General features: G+C 45.4%; 1 protein-coding gene across 1 annotated transcript in view; it reads left to right on the forward strand.

The window, feature by feature from the left end:
• MS4A1 (membrane spanning 4-domains A1) overlaps window positions 1-20456 on the forward strand; it is a 32302-nt gene extending 11846 nt beyond the window's left edge. The window contains exons 2-8 of the mRNA XM_038764919.1: window positions 4059-4231; window positions 9405-9524; window positions 11932-11988; window positions 13527-13745; window positions 17467-17568; window positions 18889-18946; window positions 20151-20456. Of these exons, the coding sequence (XP_038620847.1) occupies window positions 4073-4231; window positions 9405-9524; window positions 11932-11988; window positions 13527-13745; window positions 17467-17568; window positions 18889-18946; window positions 20151-20287 (852 nt within the window). The 5' untranslated portion in view covers window positions 4059-4072 and the 3' untranslated portion in view covers window positions 20288-20456. The remainder of the gene's footprint in view (window positions 1-4058; window positions 4232-9404; window positions 9525-11931; window positions 11989-13526; window positions 13746-17466; window positions 17569-18888; window positions 18947-20150) is intronic.
• Window positions 20457-20752: the final 296 nt, after the last annotated feature.

The raw sequence follows: 20752 nt of genomic DNA on the forward strand, positions 1-20752 counted from the left end.
TAAGACAGGGAGCCCTATGTGAGACAGGGACTACATCCAACCTGATTAGCTTGCATCTACCCTGGTTCATCCTCTCCTGGTTCTCCTCTTATCTCTCTGGCCATTTATTCTCAGTTTCCTCGTGGGCTCCTCCTCCCCTTCCCATCCCCTTACTGTAGGGGTTCCTCAAGGGTCAGTTCATTCATTCATTCATTCATTCAATCGGATTTATTGAGCGCTTACTGTGTGCAAAGCACTGTAGTAAGTGCTTGGGAAGTACAAGTTGGCAACATATAGAGACGGTCCCTACCCAACAGCGGGCTCACAAGGTAACTGAGGCTCAGAGAAGTTAAGTGACTTGCCCAAGGTCACACAGCAGACATGTGGTGGAGTTGGAATTTGAACCCATGACCTCTGACTCCAAAGCCCATGATCTTTCCACTGAGCCACGCTTGGTCCCCTTCTGTTCTCTATCTACACTCACTCGGTAAACTCATTCGCTACCATGGCTTCAACTGTCATCTCTACTCTGATGACACCCAAATCTACATCTCTGCCCCTGGTCTCTCTCCCTCTCTCCAGGCTCGTATCTCCCTCTTCCCTTAGGACATCTCCATCTGGATGTCTGCCCACCATCTAAAACTCAATATGTCCAAGACTGAACTCCTTATCTTCCCTCCCAAACCCTGCCCTCTCCCTGGCTTTCCCATCACTGTAGACAGCACCACCATTCTTCCCGTCTCACAAGCTCGCAACCTTGGTGTTACCCTTCCTGTGCTCTGCACACAGTAATCGCTCAACAAATACGATTGAATGAATGAATGAATCTTGACTCCGCTCTCTCATTCACCCCACACATCTAATCCATCACCAAAACCTGCTGGTCTCACCTCCACAACATCGCCAAGATCCGCCCTTTCCTCTCCATCCAAACCGCTACCTTGCTGGTTCAATCTCTCATCCTATCCCAACTGGATTACTGCATCAACCTCCTCTTTGATCTCCCATCCTCCTGTCTCTCCCCACTTCAGTCTATACTTCACGCTGCTGCCTGGATCATCTTTGTGCAGAAATGCTCTGGACATGTTACTCCCCTCCTAAAAATCTCCAGTGGCTGCCTGTCAACCTATGAATCAAGCAAAAACTCCTCACTCTCAACTTCAAGGCTGTCCATTCCCTCGCCCCCTCCTACTTCACCTCCCTTCTCTCCTTCTCCAGCCCAGCTCACACCCTCCGCTCCTCTGCCACTAACCTCCTCACTGTACCTTGTTCTCGCCTGTCCCGCCATCGGCCCCCCGGCCCACGTCCTCCCCCTGGCCCGGAATGCCCTCCTTCCACATATCTGCCAAACTAGCTCTCTTCCTCCCTTCAAAGCCCTACTGAGAGCTCACCTCCTCTGGGAGGCCTTCCCAGACTGAGCCCCCTTTTTCCTCTCGTCCTCCCCATTCCCCCCACCCTACCTTCTTCCCCTCCCCACAGCACTTGTATATGTTTGTACAGATTTATTTCTCTATTTATTTTATTTGTGCATAGTTACTATTCTATTTATTTTGTTAATGATGTGTGCATATTGCCTTAATTCTATTTGTTCTGACGATTTTGATCCCTGTCTCCATGTTTTGTTTTGTTGTCTGTCTCCCCCCTCTAGACTGTGAGTCTGTTGTCGGGTAGGGACCGTCTCTATATGTTTCCGACTTGTACTTCCCAAGTGCTTCATACAGTGCTCTGCACACAGTAAGTGCTCAATAAATACGATTGAATGAATGAATGAAATGAATCTACCCCAGGGTTTAGTACAGTGCCTGGCACCTAGTAAGCACTTAAGAAATGCCATAATAAATAAATGAATATGATTGGTGTACTAATATTCATTCATTCAATCAATCATATTTATTGAGCACTTACTGTGTGCAGAGCACTGTATTAAGCGCTTGAGAAGTACGAGTCGGAAACATATAGAGATGGTCCCTACCCAACAATGGGCTCGCAGTCTAGAAGGAGAAGACAGACAACAAAACAAAACATGTGGTCAGGTGTCATCATCAGAATAAATAGAAGTAAAGCTAGGTGCACATCATTGACAAAATAAATAGACTAGTAAATATGTACAAGTAAAATAGAGTAATAAATCTGTACAAACATATTTATTTATTTATTTTACTTGTACATATCTATTCTATTTATTTTATTTTGTTAGTATGTTTGGTTTTGTTCTCTGTCTCCCCCTTTAAGACTGTGAGCCCACTGTTGGGTAGGGACTGTCTCTATATGTTGCCAACTTGTACTTCCCAAGCGCTTAGTACAGTACTCTGCACACAGTGAGCACTCAATAAATACGATTGATGATGATGATGAGGTGCTGTGGGGAGGGGAAGGAGGTAGGGGGGAGGGGATGGGGAGCGGGAGAGGAAAAAGGAGGCTCAGTCTGGGAAGGCCTCCTGAAGGAGGTGAGCTCTCAGTAGGGCTTTGAAGGGAGGAAGAGAGCTAGTTTGGTGGATATGTGGAGGGAGGGCATTCCTGGCCAGGGGGAGGACGTGGGTCGGGGGTCGACGGCGGGGTGGGCGAGAACGAGGCCCAGTGATGAGGTTAGCAGTGGCAGAGGAGCGGAGAGTATGGGCTGGGCTGGAGAAGGAAAGAAGGGGTGTGAGGTTTCCCCACAGCACCTGTAAATATATATATATATATATATAGTATATATATATATATATATATACTATATATATATATATATAACTCTATTTATTTATTTTACTTGTACATATTTATTCTATTTATTTTATTTTGTTAATATGTTTTGTTTTGTTGTCTGTCTCCCTCTTGTAGACTGTGAGTCCGCTATTGGGTAGGGACCGTCTCTACATGTTGCCAACTTGTACTTCCCAAGCGCTTAATACAGTGCTCTGTGCACAGTAAGTGCTCAATAAATTTCATTGAATGAATGAATAAACGAAAGGTAGGAGGGGGCGAGGTGATGGAGAGCCTTGAAGCTGAGAGTGAGGAGTTTTTGCTCGATGCTTAAGCTGACTGGTAACCACTGGAGATTTTTTGAGGAGAGGAGTAACATGCCCAGAGCGTTTCTGCACAAAGGTGATCAGGGCAGCAGCGTGAAGTACAGACTGAAGTCTGGCACTGCTTTCTCTCATGAATCGGGACCTTATTCGTAAGCAGGAGAGTTTGCTTATGCTGATGAAGTTTAGAGCTATGCTATAAAGGGATACCCATAATGGAAAGGTCTAAGCCAAAACATCAGACAAAGTCAATTCACCCCTGCTGGGCAGCAGCTACATGGGAAAGAGTCAAATGATCAAACGTGGATCAAAGACAATGGCAGAGACTCAAGTGTGGCTTAGTGGAAAGAGCCTGGGCTTGGGAGTCAGAGGGTGTGGGTTCTAATCCCAGCTCGCCACTTGTCTGCTGTGTGACTTTGGTCAAGTCACTTCACTTCTCTGTGCCTCAGTTACCTCATCCATAAAATGGCAATTAAGACTGTGAGCCCCATGTGGGACAACCTAATTACCTTGTATCTATCCCAGTGAGAGGCACATAGTAAGCACTTAACAAACACCGTCATCATTATTATTATCACTTTGCAAATCAATAGCATTTATTGAGCACTTACTGTGTGCAGAGCACTGTACTAAGCGCTTGGGAAGTACAAGCTGGCAACATATAGAGACAGTCCCTACCCAACAGTGGGCTCACAGTCTAGAAGGGGGAGACAGAGAACAAAACCAAACATACTAACAAAATAACAAAACATTTATATTTTGCAAAATACAATAAAAATATTTGCAAAAGAATGCAATGGTAAACCACTTCTATATCTTTATGAAGAAAACTCTATTCATGCATGTATGACTTTATGACAGAAGATGGGACCTTCTGAAGTGGGTCTGTCCATGGAGTCGCTATGGGTCGGAAACAACTGGATGGAATTTAAAGTAGAGCACTGTTTTAAGTGCTGGGGTTCAGGCATGGGACTCACAGCCTAAGTAATGGCGGGGCGGGGGGCGGATGTTGAGCAGAGTGAATTTAAAGATGTGGCTCCTGTAACTCTCTGCCTTCCAATCTTCATATAGCATCTTCTACAATCATGATGACGCCAACGGGGTCAGTCAAAGGAACCGGAGCAGTCGACTCCATAAAGAGCACTCAAGTCAGGCAGCCAAGTCAGAGAACGGTCTCCAGGAGAGCGTCACAGTCCGTGGGTCCAACTCAGAGCTTTTTCATGAGGGAGTCCAAGACTCTGGGGGTAAGCCTCTTTCCTGTTCGTGGCAAAAAAAAAAATGGTTTGGCCCGTCAACAGCTAGCCCTATCTGTCACCACTATCTGGCTAGTTGGAACCAACAGAGAGCATCATCATTTAGAAGACACTGGGTAATAATGTGGTTTGTTCAGGCCTTGTTTTGTAAAACTTTGTTTTGCTTTGTAAAACTTGTGTTCTACCAGGTCCTTGGGGAGAAGAGCTACATTGCTTCCTGTCTGCTGACATCTTTATCAAGCATCTCTGCTTGTGAAAGAAGGGGCTAACTCTGCACACCCCTGGCCACTCATGGGGAAAAAAAACTCCCCTCTTCCCCCCAACCCCCAATGCCTCATCTTCCTCACCCAAATCCGATGTCTCCATGCATAAGCCCAGAGTAGGACTTGTTTGTTCACTTTCAGTTGTGTGGGCTGAGGGTGAAGCAACTGTGAATGAATCAAGCAATCAGAGGTATTTATTGATCACTTACTGTACACAGAGCACTGTAATAAGCACTTGGGAGAGTACAGGACATTTGGTAGACACAATTCCTGTCCTCAATACAGGCTAATAGGAGAGTCAGATATGAAAATAAATTACCAATTGGGGAAGCAGCTGAGTATAAAGATTTGTAAAGAAGTGCTGTGGGGAATTATTAAATGGAGTAATTTAGATCTAGAGAGTGTTTCCTGATGATAGCTGGGCTTTCCAACTCTGCCGCTCTCTCCTAATATTCTCTTTGGGAGCCATCAGGGAGGGTGATTGTAGCAAAGTATTGGGGCTGGGAGAAGGAACAGAGTGGCTTAGTGGACAGAGCACAGGCCTGAGAGTCAGAAGGACCTAGGTTCTAATCCCAGATTAGCCACATAATAATAATAATGTTGGTATTTGTTAAGCGCTTACTATGTGCCAAGCACTGTTCTAAGTGCCCAGGGGGGATACAAGGTAAGCAAGGTTGTCCCACATGGGGCGCACAGTCTTAATCCCCACTTTACAGATGAGGGAACTGAGGCACAGAGAAGTTAAGTGACTTGCCCAAAGTCACACAGCTGACAAGTGGCAGAGCCAGGATTAGAACCCACAACCTCTGACTCCCAAGCCTGAGCTCTTTCCACTGAGCCATGCTGCTTCTCTAGCCACATGTCTGTGGTGTGATCTTGGGCAAGTCACTTCAATTCTCCGGGCCTCAGTTACCTCATCTCCAAAATGGGGATTAATAATAATAATGATGGCATTTATTAAGTGCTTACTATGTCAGAGAACTGTTCTAAACGCTGGGGAGGTTACAAGGTGACCAGGTTGTCCCACGGGGGGCTTACAGTCTTAAGCCCCCTTTTACAGATGAGGTAACTGAGGCACAGAGAAGTGAAGTGACTTGCCCAAAGTCACACAGCTGACAATTGGCAGAGCCTGGATTTGAACCCGTGACCTCTGACTCCAAAGCCAAAGCCCCTGCTCTTTCCACTGAGCCATGCTGCTTCTCATAAGAGTGTGAGTCTAAGCCCCATGTGGAACAAGGACTCTGTCCAACATGATTACTTTGTATCTACCCCACCACTTAGAACAGTATTTGGCACATACTAAGCTCTTAATGATATAATTTAACAATATATAACATATTATTATTATTATATTCTATCCTTTCCTCCTGTATGAAGCAGCAAAGAACTTTCTCTTCACAGCTTGATTACAGCCCAGTCCCCTGATAGATGTAATGAATTTCCTGTCCCCATCACCCTGTCATTACTTGGCTCCTCTTCCCTGTCTTCCTCCTTTTCCCAGCTGTTTCTCAAACAGCGTTCTTCCTCCAGCTGTCTAGTTCCACTGCCTCCACCAGCATTTCTGATCCTATCCCTTCTAGCCTCCCCAAATCACTTGCTTCCATCTTCTTTTTAATGATATTTATTAAGCCCTTACTATGTGCCAGGCACTGTACTAATTTCTGATGTAAATACAAGCCAATCAAGTTGGACTCAGTCCATATCCCACGTGAAACTCAGTCTTAATCCCCATTTTACAGATGAGGTAAATGAGGCACCGAGAAGCTAAGTGACTTCCCTTCCCTTGCTGCTATTTTCTATCACTCGTCCTCCGTTGGCTCCTTCCCCTCTGCCTTTGAAGACACTCAAGTCTTCCCGGCTCTAAAAAATGCTTTCCCTCAATCCTACACCCTCCGTGATTACTAGTCAATCTCCCTGCTCCCCTTCCTATCCAAACACCTAAAACAAGAGGAATATAGTTGCTGCCTTCATTTCGATTACCGGATTGATTGATTTCTTCTCTGCCAACCCTCTTCTCAACCCACTAGCCAGGTTTTCAACCCTTTCATGCAACCACGATTGGACTTTCTAGGTTACAAATGACCTCCTTATAGCCAAGTCCAAGGGGCTCAGTGTTAGTTATCCTTGACTCTTTCCTTACCGGTCAAGTCTTCTATTCAAGCTACTACCAAATGCTGCTGGTTTTTCCTACACAGCATCTCCTGGATCTGCCCCTTCCTCCCCTCCTCAACTGCTTCCACCCTGGTACATGCTTCCAAGCCCTGGTCATGCTCTGCACACAGTAAGCGCTCAATAAATATGATTGATGATGATGATGACTAGATACTCAGTCCACATCTTTGATGGTCTCCCTGCCTTTCTGTCTCTTCTACATGCTGTTGCTCAGATCACCTTCTTGAAGAGTGGCTTGGCCTGTATCTCTCCACTCTTCAAATACCTCCACTGCCTTCCCTTTCTTTTATGGTATTTGTTAAGTGCTTATCATGTACCAAGGACTGTACTACAAAGTGCTAAGGTAGAAACAAAATAATCAGGTTGGACACAGTCACAGTCTTAACTGAGGCACAAAGAAGTGAAGTGACTTGTTCAAGGTCACACAGGAGACAAGTGGCAGAGCCGGGATTAGAACCCAGGTCTTTCTGACTATGAAGCCCATGGTCTATCCACTAATCAATCAATCAATCAATCGTATTTATTGAGCGCTTACTGTGTGCAGAGCACTGTACTATGCACTTGGGAAGTATAAGTTGGCAACATATAGAGACAGTCCCTACCCAACAGTGGGCTCACAGTCTAGAAGGGGGAGACAGAGAACAAAACCAAACATACTAACAAAATAAAATAAATAGAATAGACATGTACAAGTAAAATAAATAAATAAATAAATAGAGTAATAAATATGTACAAACATATATACATATGCTGCTTCTCTTCTGTACCTCTGCATCGAGCAAAAGTTCTTCACAGTCAGCTTCAAGCTTCATCGCCCACCCCACCAACATATTTACTCTCTTTACTTGTTGCTCCCCGCTCACTCTCTTCATTCTAAAACAGCATGGCAAAGTGGATAGAGTTTGGGCCCTGGAGTCAGACGGTCATGGGTTCTAATCCCAGCTCCGCCACTTGTCTGCTGCGTGACCTTGGACAAGTCACTTCACTTCTCTGTGCTTCGGTTACCACATCTGTAAAATGGGGATGGAGACTGTGAGTCCCACAAGGGACAGGGACTGTGTCCATCCCGATTTGCTTTTATCCACCCCAGTGCTTAGTACAGTGGCTGGTACATAGTAAGTTCTTTGTTATTGATGATGATGATGATGATGATGATGATGATGATGATGATGTTAATATACTAACGGTACCCAGCTCTTCATTTTCTTGTCTCTTTCTCCTCCCTCATACAGTTCCCACCATCTTGGAACTCCCTCCTTGCCCAGATTCAACAGACCGTGGCTCTCCTCAAATTCAAAGCCTTCCTAAATTCCCACCTCCTTCAACAGGCCTTCTCTGAATAATTTCCAATGCCCCAAGTCATCTAAATTCATCAGCCACCTTTACCTCTTATGGACTTATTCCGATCCATCTTCAACAATTTGTACAAATCAATCGATCAATCAATCAATCAATCAATCAATCGATTTGCTGAGTGCTTACGGTGTGCAGTGCACTGTACTAAGCGCTTGGGAAGTACAAGTTGGCAACATATAGAGACGGTCCCTACCCAACAACGGGCTCACAGTCTAGAAGGGGGAGACAGACAACAAAACAAAACAAAACATGTGGACAGGTGTCAAGTCATCAGAATAAATAGAAATAGAGCTAGATGCACATCATTAACAAAATAAATAGAATAGTAAATATTTACAAATAAAATAGAGTAGTAAATGTGTACAAACATATATACAGATGCTGCGGAGAGGGGAATGAGGTAGGGTGGGGGGGATGGGGAGGAGGAGAGGAAAACGGGGGCTCAGTCAATCAATTGATCATATTTACTGAGCGCTTACGGTGTGCAGAGCACGGTACTAAGTGCTTAGGAGAGTATAATATAGCAGAGTTGGCAGAAATGTTCCATATGACAATGCAATTCTGTATTCAAGTATTTGTTGAGATTGTTCTATTTATAGATATTTTTATGTAGATCACACCCATTAGAATATAAGCTTCCTGAGGACAGGGAATCTGTCACCTGTCACTTGTTAGAGAGTCATTTCCCAAGTGCTTAACATAGTGCACTGAATCCAGTATTATTTCAGCTCTTAGAACAGTGCTTTGCACATAGTAAGTGCTTAACAAATGCCATCATTATTATTATTATTATTACTGAAAGGAGCAAGAAGGAGAGCATTATGGATGCATGACACTTTGTAACACTTTGGTAGTGCTTAGTACAGTGCCTGGCACACAGTAAGTGCATAACAAATACTATGATAATTATTATTATTATTATTAGTGTTAACATCTGGAAAAGTGGTGCTCAGGATCCTTGCTCAGGAAAGTGTAGAGAACAGGCTATTCATTCCATTGTATTTACTGAGCACTTACTGTGTGCAGAGCACTGTACTAAGTGCCCTCTGTGGCCAATGTTTCAAACTTTCATACCCCTCCTCTCCATCATCAGCATCATTTTAACAGTTCCCAGTGTGCCGCCGATAACTGGGTTCAGAAAACAATATTCTTTGAGGTGAGAATGCCCGAAGGTGTGGATGGAAAGATTAATACTGTTCAAATCCTGACCATTGAGATGAAGCCAGTGTGCAATCCAGTAAGCGGGTGGATGGTGCAAATTTGGTCCGCCCCAAACATTTCCTGAGAATCCTATTTCTCCTTCACTCCAAAGTCAAAGGGTTTCTGCCTTGGTGACATTTCTCTTTTCTTATATGGTCATTTTCTGTCTACAGGCTGTGCAGATCATGAATGGCCTGATACATCTCGGTCTCGGTGGGATTTTGATGGTCCCTTTGGGCGTATATGCTCCCATTTGTATTACCATCTGGTATCCTCTTTGGGGAGGCATTATGGTGAGTAGTTGGAGAAGCAGCATGGTGTACCTGGGAGTCAGAAGGCTCTGGGTTCTAATCCCACTTGTCAGCTGTGTGACCTTGGACAAGTCACTTCCCTTTTCTGTGCCTCAGTGCCCTCATCTGTGAAATGGGGATTGAGGCTGTGAGCCCCACATGGGGCAGGGACTGTGTCCAACCTGATTTGCTTCTATCCACCCCAGCACAGTAAGTGCATAACAAATACTACAATTATTATTATTATTATTAGTGTTAACATCTGGAAAAGTGATGCTCAGGACCCTTGCTCAGGAAAGTGTAGAGAACAGGCTATTCATTCAATTGTATTTATTGAGCACTTACTGTGTGCAGAGCACTGTACTAAGTGCCCTCTGTGGCCAATGTTTCAAGCTTTCATACCCCTCCTCTCCATCATCAGCATCATCAATAACATTTTTCCAGAGCTGCTGGCCTTTCCCCAGATGCAACGGAACTTGAACCCTCCCCAATCAGCAGCACAATTATTTTGCTACAGGGCAACTGAAAAGGAAAGACAATTTCAGTTTCCCCTGCCCTCAAGAGCTCATTGTGGGCCGGGAATATGTCTGCTGATTTTGCATTGTACTCTCCCAAGCGCTTAGTACAGTGCTCTGCACACAGTAAGTGCTCAGTAAATACAATTGAATGAATAAATGAATAAAGATGCTCTAGACAACAACCATTGAGGCTATGTGTCCAGCTCCCTGCCTACTGAGGGAATTTATTTTCCCAACTCTCCGCATAAAGCCACAGGAAGGTCAATCAACCAATCAATATTCATTCATTCATTCAATCGTATTTATTGAGCACTTACTGTGTGCAGAGCACCGTACTAAGAGCTTGGAAAGTACAATACAGCAACAGATAGAGACAATCCCTATCGAACAACGGGCTCACAGTCTAGAAAGGGGAGACAGACAACAAAACAAAACAAGTAGACAGGCATCAGTCATACTTGGTGTTTATTGTGTGCAGGGCACTGTACTAAGTGCTTGGGAGAGTTCCACACAATAGAATTGATAAGACCTTCCCTGCCCACAGCAAGTTTACAGTCTAGAGGGAAGTAAGCTAACACTATCCATCTCTCCTCTGCGTTCCAAAAACCTCTCCTTTCTATGACACTATTCAGGGAGAGAGTACCACATTCACCAAAAACCGCAGCGTGGCTCAGTGGAAAGAGCCTGGGCTTTGGAGTCAGAGATCATGGGTTCAAATCCCAGGTCTCCCACTTGTCAGCTGTGTGACTTTGGGCACGTCACTTAACTTCTCTGTGCCTCAGTTACATCATCTGTAAAATGGGGATGAAGACTGTGAGCCCCCCATGGGACATCCTGATTATCTTGTATTCCCCCGCCCCCCGCCCCGCCAGCACTTAGAACAGTGCTTGACACATAGGAAGTACTTAATAAACGCTATCATTATTATTATTATCTCTTCCCAAAAGTATATTGTAATCAAGTTGACCACTGGCCCATATCCTGCCTCTTTCCTGGAATGCCCTCCCTCCTCAAATCTGACAGACAATTACTCTCCCCCCACTTCAAAGCCTTATGGAAGGCGCATCTCCCCCAAGAAGCCTTCCCAGACTAAACCCTACTTTTCCTCATCTCCTAAACCCTTCTGCACCACCCTGACTTATTCCCTTCTCTCTCCCCCTCTTCCAGCACCACAGCACTTACGTACATATCTGTAATTTTATTTATTTCTATTGATGTCCCCGCCTCTAGACTGTAAGCACATTGTAAGTAGGGAATGAAAGGCTTTGTGGATAGAGCATGGGCCTGGAAGTTAGAAGGACCTGGGTTCTAATCCCTGCTCCGCCACTTGTCTGCTGTCTGACCTTGTGCAAGTCACCTAACTTTTCTGTGCCTCAGTTACTCATCTGTAAAATGGGGAGTAAGACCAGGAGCCCTATGTGGGATATTTTAGACTGTGAGCCCACTTTTAGACTGTGAGCCCACTGTTGCGTAGGGACTGTCTCTATATGTTGCCAACTTGTACTTCCCAAGCGCTTAGTACAGTGCTCTGCACACAGTAAGCGCTCAATAAATACGATTGATGATGATAATGTGGACTGTGTCCAACCTGATTAGCTTGTATCTACCTCACTGCTTTGTACAGCTGTGTGACTTTGTGTGACGTCACTTAACTTCTCTGTGCCTCAGTTACCTCATCTGTAAAATGGGGATGAAGACTGTGAGCCCCCCATGGGACATCCTGATTACTGGGCTTAGAACAGTGCTTGACACATAGTAAGCACTTTGCCTCACAAATACCATAAAAAAAACCCACTGTATTTGCGTTGGGGAAGGGAAAAGGGATTTTTTTGAAGGCTCATTATTGAACTATTTAACAAGCAATTTTTTTTTTTTTTGCTTTCTCCTCACAGTTCATTATCTCAGGGTCTCTCCTGGTGGCAGCTGAGAAGTCTCCTTCTAATGTTCTGGCAAGTTAGAATGTCCGTCTTTACCATTCTTGAGAAATATTCCCAAATTAGCTTTGTTTGTACTCCAATGAACTATTCTCTCTTGGAACATCTGGAGGAAAAGGCAGAAGTCTTGATAGGCAGGAAATGGCTAAGATTGAATTACCCTGCAGCCCAGAAGAAATAACTTTCAGTAGGGAGTTGGGACTTCATTGGTGCAGTCCTGTTGAAAGAATAATCTGACGAAGGGAGAGGTGATTTCAGATAATTAAACGCACCAACTTCTCTTCTATCCACCACCTTCTCCATAGCACTTTAAGAACAGCACCGATGAATAAAAAGGATCAGTTAACAACGTGGCCTAGGGGGAAGAGCACGATCCTGGGAGTTAGAGGACCTGAGTTCTAATCCCAGTTCTGACACTTGTCTGCCGAGTGACCTTGGGCAAGTCACTTAACTTCTCTGGGTCTCAGTTTCCTCATCTGTAGAATGGGGGATTCAATACCTGCCCTCCCTCCTACTCAGCCTGGGAGCCCCCTGTGGGACAGGGATCATGTCTGACCTAAACAATACTAATAATAATTGTGGTATTTGGTGAGTGCTTGCTGTGTGCCAGGCACTGTACTAAGCGCCGGGGTGGATACAAGCAAGTTGGGTTGGACACAGTCCCTATCCCATATGGGGCTCTGTCTCAATCCCCATTTTATAGATGAGGTCACTGAAGCACAGAGAAGTGAAGTGACTTGCCCAAGGTCACACAGCAGACAAGTGGTGGAGCTGGGATTAGAACTCAGGTCCATCTGATTCCCAGGCCCATGCTCTGTCCATTACACTGTGCTGCTTCTCAGAACCTATGAGCCCACTGTTGGGTAGGGACTGTCTCTATATGTTGCCAACTAGTACTTCCCAAGCACTTAGTACAGTGCTCTGCACACAGTAAGTGCTCAATAAATACGATTGATGATGAACCTGATGACCTGATTATCTTGCATCTAATGCAGAGCTCAGTACATAGTAAACACGAGGCTTAATTTGTAGAGCCTGGGAGTCAGAAGGTCCTGGCTTCTAATAAGAAGCGGCGTGGCTCACTGGAAAGAGCCCGGGTTTTGGAGTCAGAGGTCATGGGTTCAAATCCTGGCTCCACCAGTTGTCAGCTGTGTGACTTCGGACAAGTCACTTCACTTCTCTGGGCCTCAGTTCCCTCATCTGTAAAATGGGGATTAAGACTGTGAGCCCCCCGTGGGACAACCTGATCACCTTGTAACCTCCCCCGAGCTTAGAACAGTGCTTTGCACATAGTAAGCGCTTAATAAATGCCATCATCATCATCTTCGCTGGGAAAACTGGATTTGCACACCCTAGGTTTGCAGCCCTCCGTGGGGTCAAATTTCCTTCCTCTCCTCCTTCTAGGCTCTATATGTTGCCAACTTGTACTTCCCAAGAGCTTAGTACAGTGCTCTGCACTCAGTTAGTGCTCAATAAATATGATTGATTAGGCATTTAGGTGTACTGCCCAGGAGGGAACTCGACGCTAACCATTCTTTGTGTTCTTATTCTAGGCCAAAGCCAAGATAGGAATGAACGTCATTAGTCTGTTCAGCGCAATTACCGGGATTATTATTCTGATCATGGACGTATTTAATATCACCATCTCCCATTTTTTCAAAATGGAGAGCCTGTACCTTGCTAAGACTTCCATGCCGTACATCAACATATACAGCTGTGAGCACAGCGGGGCTTCTCAGCAGTACTGCCTTGGCATGCGGGCTGCCTTCTTGGTAAGTGCCCGGCTGGTGACGAATTCACGGGGACCCGGGGATGGCCTCGTGGTAGGAAGGTCAACAATCGCTTAGTACAGTGCTCTGCACACAGTAAGCGCTCAATAAATACGATTGAATGGACGAGCAATCGATATGGACCGGTTTGCTTTTCGGTTGTCTGGGGCACCGCAGACGAAGCAGCGGGGACTCTAGTAGCTAGAGCATGGGGCTGGAAGCCAGAAGGACTGGGGTTCATTCGTGGAAAGAGCCCCAGCTTGGGAGTCAGAGGTCATGGGTTCAAATCCCGGCTCCGCCACTTGTCAGCTGGGTGACTTTGGGCAGGTCACTTCACATCTCTGGGCCTCAGTGACCTCATCTGTAAAATGGTGATTAAGACTGTGAGCCCCCCGTGGGACAACCTGATCCCCTTGTAACCTCCCCAGCGCTTAGAACAGTGCTTTGCACATAGCAAGCACTTAATAAATGCTATCATTATTATTATTATTGTTCATCCATTCAACTGTATTTATTGAGCGCTTATTGTGTGCAGAGCACTGTACTAAGTGCTTGGGAAGTACAAATCGGCAACACATAGAGACGGTTCCTATCCAACAATGGGCTCACAGTCTAGAAGGGGAAACAGACAACAAAAAGGGCTCTATTGCTTGCTCCACCACTTGTCTGCTCCATGACCTTGGGCAAGTCGTTTCACTTCTCTGAGCCTCAGTTTCCTCATCTGTAAAATGGGAATTAAAACTGTGAGCCCTGTGTGGAAGAGGGACTGTGTCCAATCTGATTATCTTGAATCTACCCCAGCGCTTAGAACAGGGCCTGGCACACAGTAAGCGCTTAACAAATACCATTGTTATTATTTATTATTATTATATAGAAAGGCAGCACGACCTAGTGGAAAGAACACCTGTTTGACAAAGGGGAGACCCAGGTTTGAGTCCCAGCTCCACCCCAGAGAAGCAGCATGGCTCAGTAGAAAGAGCATGGGCTTTGGAGTCAGAGGTCATGAGTTCTAATCCCGGCTCCACCACTTGTCTGCTGTGTGACTTTGGGCAAGTCACTTCACTTCTCTGGGCCTCAGTGACCTCATCTGTAAAATGGGGATGAAGACTGTGAGTCCCCTGTGGGACAACCTGATCACCTTGTAACCTCCCCAAGTGCTTAGAACAGTGCTTTGCACATAGTAAGTGCTTAATAAATGCCATCATTATTATTATTATTCATCCATTCAGTCATATTTATTGAGCCCTTACTGTGCTAAGCGCTTGGGAAGTACAAATCAGCAACACATAGAGATGGTTCCTACGCAACAACGGGCTCACAGTCTAGAAGGGGGAGACAGACAACAAAACAGGTTCTACTCCTTGCTCCGCCACTTGTCTGCTGTGTGACCTTGGGCAAGTCACTTCACTTCTCTGAGCCTCAGTTTCCTCATCCATAATATGGGGATTAAGACTGTGAGCCCTGAGAGGGACTGTGTCCAATATGATTATCTTGAATCTGCCATCATTATTATTATTATTATGTCTTCAGTGTGACCTTGGATGAGGTACCTAATCTCAGGCCTCAGTTTCTTCTTCTATAAAATGGGAAGAAAAGCACCTTCCTTCCCTCCCTCTTAGAGTTGCGACCCTGGATAATAATAATAATAACTGTGGTATTTGTTAAGCACTTACTAGGTGCTGGGCACTGTATTAGTCCTGGGGTGGATACAAGATCATCACATGGGGCTCTCAGCCTTAATCACCATTTTACAGATGAGGTAACTTGAGGCCCAGAGAAGTGAAGTAACTTTCCCAAAGTCACACAGCAGACAAGTGGTGGAGGTGGGATAAGAGCCCAGGTCCTTCTGGCTCCCAGGCCCGTGCTCTATCTATTAAACCAGAGATTTTAGCACAGAATAAATAAGATCGTGATTAATCTGAATTAATGAAGTGACTGGATTCTCAGGGACTGAATGGGACTGATTGTTCCGGCCCTAGCCAAGCCCCAGGAACTTGACATAATAATAATAATAATAATAGCAATTATTAAGTGCTTACTATGTGCAAAGCACTGTTCTAAGCACTGGTGAGGTTACAAGGTGATCAGGTTGTCCCACGGAGGGCTCACAGGCTTAATCCCCATTCTACAGATGAGGTGACTGAGGCACAGAGAAGTTAAGTGACTCGCCCAAAGTCACACAGCGGACAAGTGGCGGAGCCAGGATTTGAACCTATGACCTCTGACTCCAAAGCCCATGCCCTTTCCACTGAGCCACACTGCTTCTCTAAATCTGAATTAGGTCTTTGGTTGGGAAAAAGTGACAATCTGGTGTCACTCCTACAGCAACAGGGATCCATCCAGTCAGTCAGTTAGTCAGTAGTATTTCTTGAGTGCTTACTGTGTGCAGAGCACTGTACTAAGCGCTTGGGAGAGTACAATAGAACAGATACATTCCCTGCCCACAACCATTGTGAGAGATGATAGGGTCCAACAACAGAGTGTGACTCCCAACATCAAACCAACCTTAAATGGAAAGATGGAGGGACCCAGTTGGAGAATGGGGCAGGGTTGGGGGGAAAGCTACATCCAATTCTGGCACCAACAAATGATTTGGGAGCTTCCAGCCTCTGGACTTGGGATTCGTGAAAGTCAACCCAGGGTTTTTCCAAGGAATTCTGATAATGTAAAAATTAGTCATTCCTAACTTCAATCAGAATTTGGCTTGAAGGAGAGGGAAAACATCAAAATCACAGAGAATAATACAATTTGTCTCAGGCACAGGGAAGCTGGTGACTTATGCTTTGCACATAGTAAGTGCTTAATAAATGCCATTATTATTGGTCATTCATTCATTCATTCAATCGTATTTATTGAGCGCTTACTGTGTGCAGAGCACTGTACTAAGTGCTTGGGAAGTACAAGTTGGCAACATATAGAGACGGTCCCTACCCAACAGTGGGCTCACAGCCTAGAAATCAGAGGGGTCTAGTGTGGGGACAGACATTTTCAATATTATTATTATTATTGTTATTATTATTATTATCCAAGATGAGACTGTGAGCCCACTCTTCTAGACTGTCTAGAAATCAGAGGGGTCTAGTGTAGGGACAGACATTTTCAATATTATTATTATTATTGTTATTATTATACAAGATGAGACTGTAAACCCATTCTTCTAGACTGTCTAGAAATCAGAGGGGTCTAGTGTGGGGACAGACATTTTCAATATTATTATTATTATTGTTATTATTATTATTATCCAAGATGAGACTGTGAGCCCACTCTTCTAGACTGTGAGCCCACTGTTGGGTAGGGACCATCTGCATATGTTGCTAACTTGTACTTCCCAAGCGCTTAGTACAGTGCCCTGTACACAGTAAGCGCTCAATAAATTCGATTGAATGAATGAATGAATGAGTCCAAGCTGGAGTTGGAATCCAGGCCTTCTGATTTTTAGTTTCAGAGGCTTCAATACTCCTGCATCTCAAAGTGACCTGAAATGAAGCTGCTTTTGGGGGGGGAAGTACAGTGCTCTGCACACAGTAAGCGCTCAATAAATACGATTGAATGCATTTCTGTAGGCCACTTAGGTGATAGCTCCATGAAGGCAGAGATCGTGTGTTTAGATTCTGTTGTCCTCTACCAAACACTTGGCATTTAGTAAATAATGGTATTTCGAAGGTTGCCCAGCTGTTGACCATATCTCCTGATTTATCCTCCTCTTTCTCCTGTTGGCATGCAGGGCATTTTATCAGTGATGCTGACCTTTACCTTCCTTCAGAACTTTGTTGTGGCCGGCGTCACCGAGAATGAATGGAGGAGTCTGTGCTCAACGGCTAGAACGGTAAGTATCGCCCAGCCCTGAGACCTGGGGGGAGTGAGGCAAGAGGAAAGTGGAAACTTCTAGACGGGAAGCTCCTCTCCAGATGGGAAGCTCCTCTCTAGACTGGGACCTTCTTGTGTGTCATCCCCTCTGCAGTGCAAGCTCATTATGGTCAGGGAATGGGTCTGCTAATTCTGGTCCTCTCCCGCGCTGTAAGCACTCAATAAATACCATTGATTATAATAATAATAATTGCGATATTGAAGTACTTACTATGTGCTAGGCGTCGTACTAAGTGGTGGGGTGGAAAGAGGCAAATGGGGTTGGAACAGTCCCTGTCCCTCATGGGGCTCACAGTCTCAATCCTCGTTTTAAAGATGAGATAACTGAGGCACAGAGAAGGGAAGTGACTTGCCCAGGGTCACACAGCAGGCATGTGGTAGAGCAGGGATTGAACCCGTGATTGATTGAGTGACTGTAGGCAGGGAAGGTGTCTACAATGTTGTATAATAATAATAATAATGGTATTTGTTAAGTGATTACTATGTGCCAAGCACTGTTCTAAACACTGGGGTAGATACAAGGTGATCATGTTGTCCCACATGGGCCTTACAGTCTTAGAGAAGCAGTATGGCTCAGTGGAAAGAGCACGGGCTTTGGAGTCAGAGGTCAGGGGTTCAAATCCCAGATCCGCCAATTGTCAGCTGTGTGACTTTGGGCAAGTCACTTCACTTCTCTGTGCCTCAGTTACCTCATCTGTAAAATGGGGATTGAGACTGTGAGCCCCACGTGGGACAACCTGATCACCTTGTAACCTCCCCAGCGCTTAGAGCAGTGCTTTGCACACAGTAGGTGCTTAACAAATGCCATTATTATTATTATTAATATTAATCCCCCTTTTACAGATGAGGTAACTGAGGCACAGAGAAGTTAAGTGGCTTGCCCAAGGTCAAACAGCAGGCAAGTGGTGGAGCTGGGATTTGAATCCACATCCTCAAACTCCCAAACCCAGGCCCTTTCCACTAAGAGCCATGCTGCTTCTCACGGCTCTTCCAAGTGCCTAGCACAGTGTGGGGCACATCTTAACGGCTCCATAAATACAATTGAATGATTGATTGATTGATTGATTGAGGGGCAACAGTCTGGGCCAGGGACTCAATCCTAAAAACAGGTGATGCTGAACAAAATGCCGATTGCAGGGGTAGGAAAATAGAAACGTTGAAGGGAGGGAGAACAAAGTCCTAATTTGTCGTTTGAACTAATTCCTCCCATGAGCCTGGGAGGTGAAACCAGAATTCGGTGAAGCGCGTCAATAGGGATTCCTTTCTTTTTCCCTTTCAGGTTGACAAAAGACATGGATCTCTGATTCACCGAGGTCTGGTGTCATTTAACCCACAAGGTTGATGGGGGCGGGAGGCAGGCTGCGGGATGTGGCCCTGGGAGAGAAAGGCCAATCAGTCAGTCAGTTGTATTTATTGAGCGCTTTTTGAATGCAGAGCACTGTGCTAAGCGCTTGGGAGAGTACAATATAACAATGTAACTGACACATTCCCTGCTCCCAATGACCTTACCATCTATAGGGGGAGATAGACATTAACATAAAGAAATTAAATGACATATATGTACATAAGTGCTGAGGGGCCTCGGGGTAGGGGATGGATAAAGGGAGTCAAGGCGAGACAGAAGTGAGTGGGAGAAGAGGAAAGTAGGGTTTAATAATAATAATAATAATAATGGTATTTGTTAAGTGCTTACTATGTACAAAGCACTGTTCTAAGCGCTGGGGAGGTTACAAGGGAGTGGGAGAAGAGGAAAAGAGGGTTTAATAATAATAATAATAATCGTATTTGTTAAGTGCTTACTATGTGCAAAGCACTGTTCTAAGTGCTGGGGAGGTTACAAGGGAGTGGGAGAAGAAGAAAAGAGGGTTTAGTAATAATAATAATAATGGTATTTGTTAAGTGCTTACTATGTGCAAAGCACTGTTCTAAGCACTGAGGAGGTTAAGAGGTGATCAGGTTGTCCCACAGGGGGCTCCCAGTTTTAATCCCCATTTTACAGATGAGGGAACTGAGGCAAAGAGAATAATAATAATGTTGGTATTTGTTAAGTGCTTACTATGTGCCAAGCACTGTTCTAAGCGCTGAGATAGATACAAGGTTATTAGGTTGTCCCACTTGGGGCTCTCAATCTTGATCCCCATTTTACAGATGAGGTAACTGAGGCCCAGAGAAGTGAAGTGACTTGCCCAAAGTCACACAGCTGGCAGCTGGTGGAGGCAGGATTTGAACCCACGACCTCTGACTCCACAGCCCGGGCTCTTTCCACTGAGCCACGCTGCTAATCAGGGGAGGTCTCTTGGGGGAGATACGCCTTCCACAAAGCTTTGAAGGAGGGGAGAGCGATCGTCTGTCGGATGTGAAGAGGGAGGGCATTCCAGGCCCCAAGATGGAAGTGGGTGAGAGGTTGGTGGGGAGTTGGAGGAGATGGAGGTACTGTGAGAAGAGCAAAGTGTGCGGGTAGTATCTGGGCAGAGAGGAGGGAGGTAAGGGGCAAAGGGAAACAATTTGCCTTTGTGTTCCAGAATGTGGTTCTCCTGTCAGCAGCAGACAAGATGGAGCAAGCTGTCCGGGTCAACAGCCTTCCCTCCCAACACAGTGAAAACGAGGCCGAAACCCTGCCAACCCTGACGGCCCAGGAAGAAGATACAGAAATAGGCTTCCCAGAACCCCCCCAGTAAAGACGACATCAACGCCCTCGATTCGGGTTTAGCGTCGGAGCTTGCTAACGGGGAGACACTTCTCCTCATCCCTCTCCTTTCTCCCTCCCGTCTGCCTCTGAGAAGCGGCGGGACTGAGCCACCGAGCCTTTTCTCAGTAGCGGACGGAGCGGTGCCTGCCCCAAATCAATCAATCAATCAATCAATCGTATTTATTGAGCACTTACTGTGTGCAGAGCACTGTACTAAGCGCTTGGGAAGTACAAGTCGGCAACACATAGAGACAGTCCCTACCCAACAGCCAAATGTATTTTCAGGGTGGGGGTCTTGAGTCGGTTTCTCTAATTAAAGGAAAGGGGTGGCAAATAAACTGTGGAGATTTAATACTGTTGACTGAAAGCGGCATGGCATAATGGATAGGGCATGGGCTGGAAGGTGATGGGTTCTAATCCTAGCTCTGCCATTTGTCTGCTATGTGACCTTGGG

The sequence above is a fragment of the Tachyglossus aculeatus genome, chromosome 22 (assembly GCF_015852505.1).
Source record: "Tachyglossus aculeatus isolate mTacAcu1 chromosome 22, mTacAcu1.pri, whole genome shotgun sequence".
NCBI classification, from domain to species: Eukaryota; Metazoa; Chordata; class Mammalia; order Monotremata; family Tachyglossidae; genus Tachyglossus; species Tachyglossus aculeatus.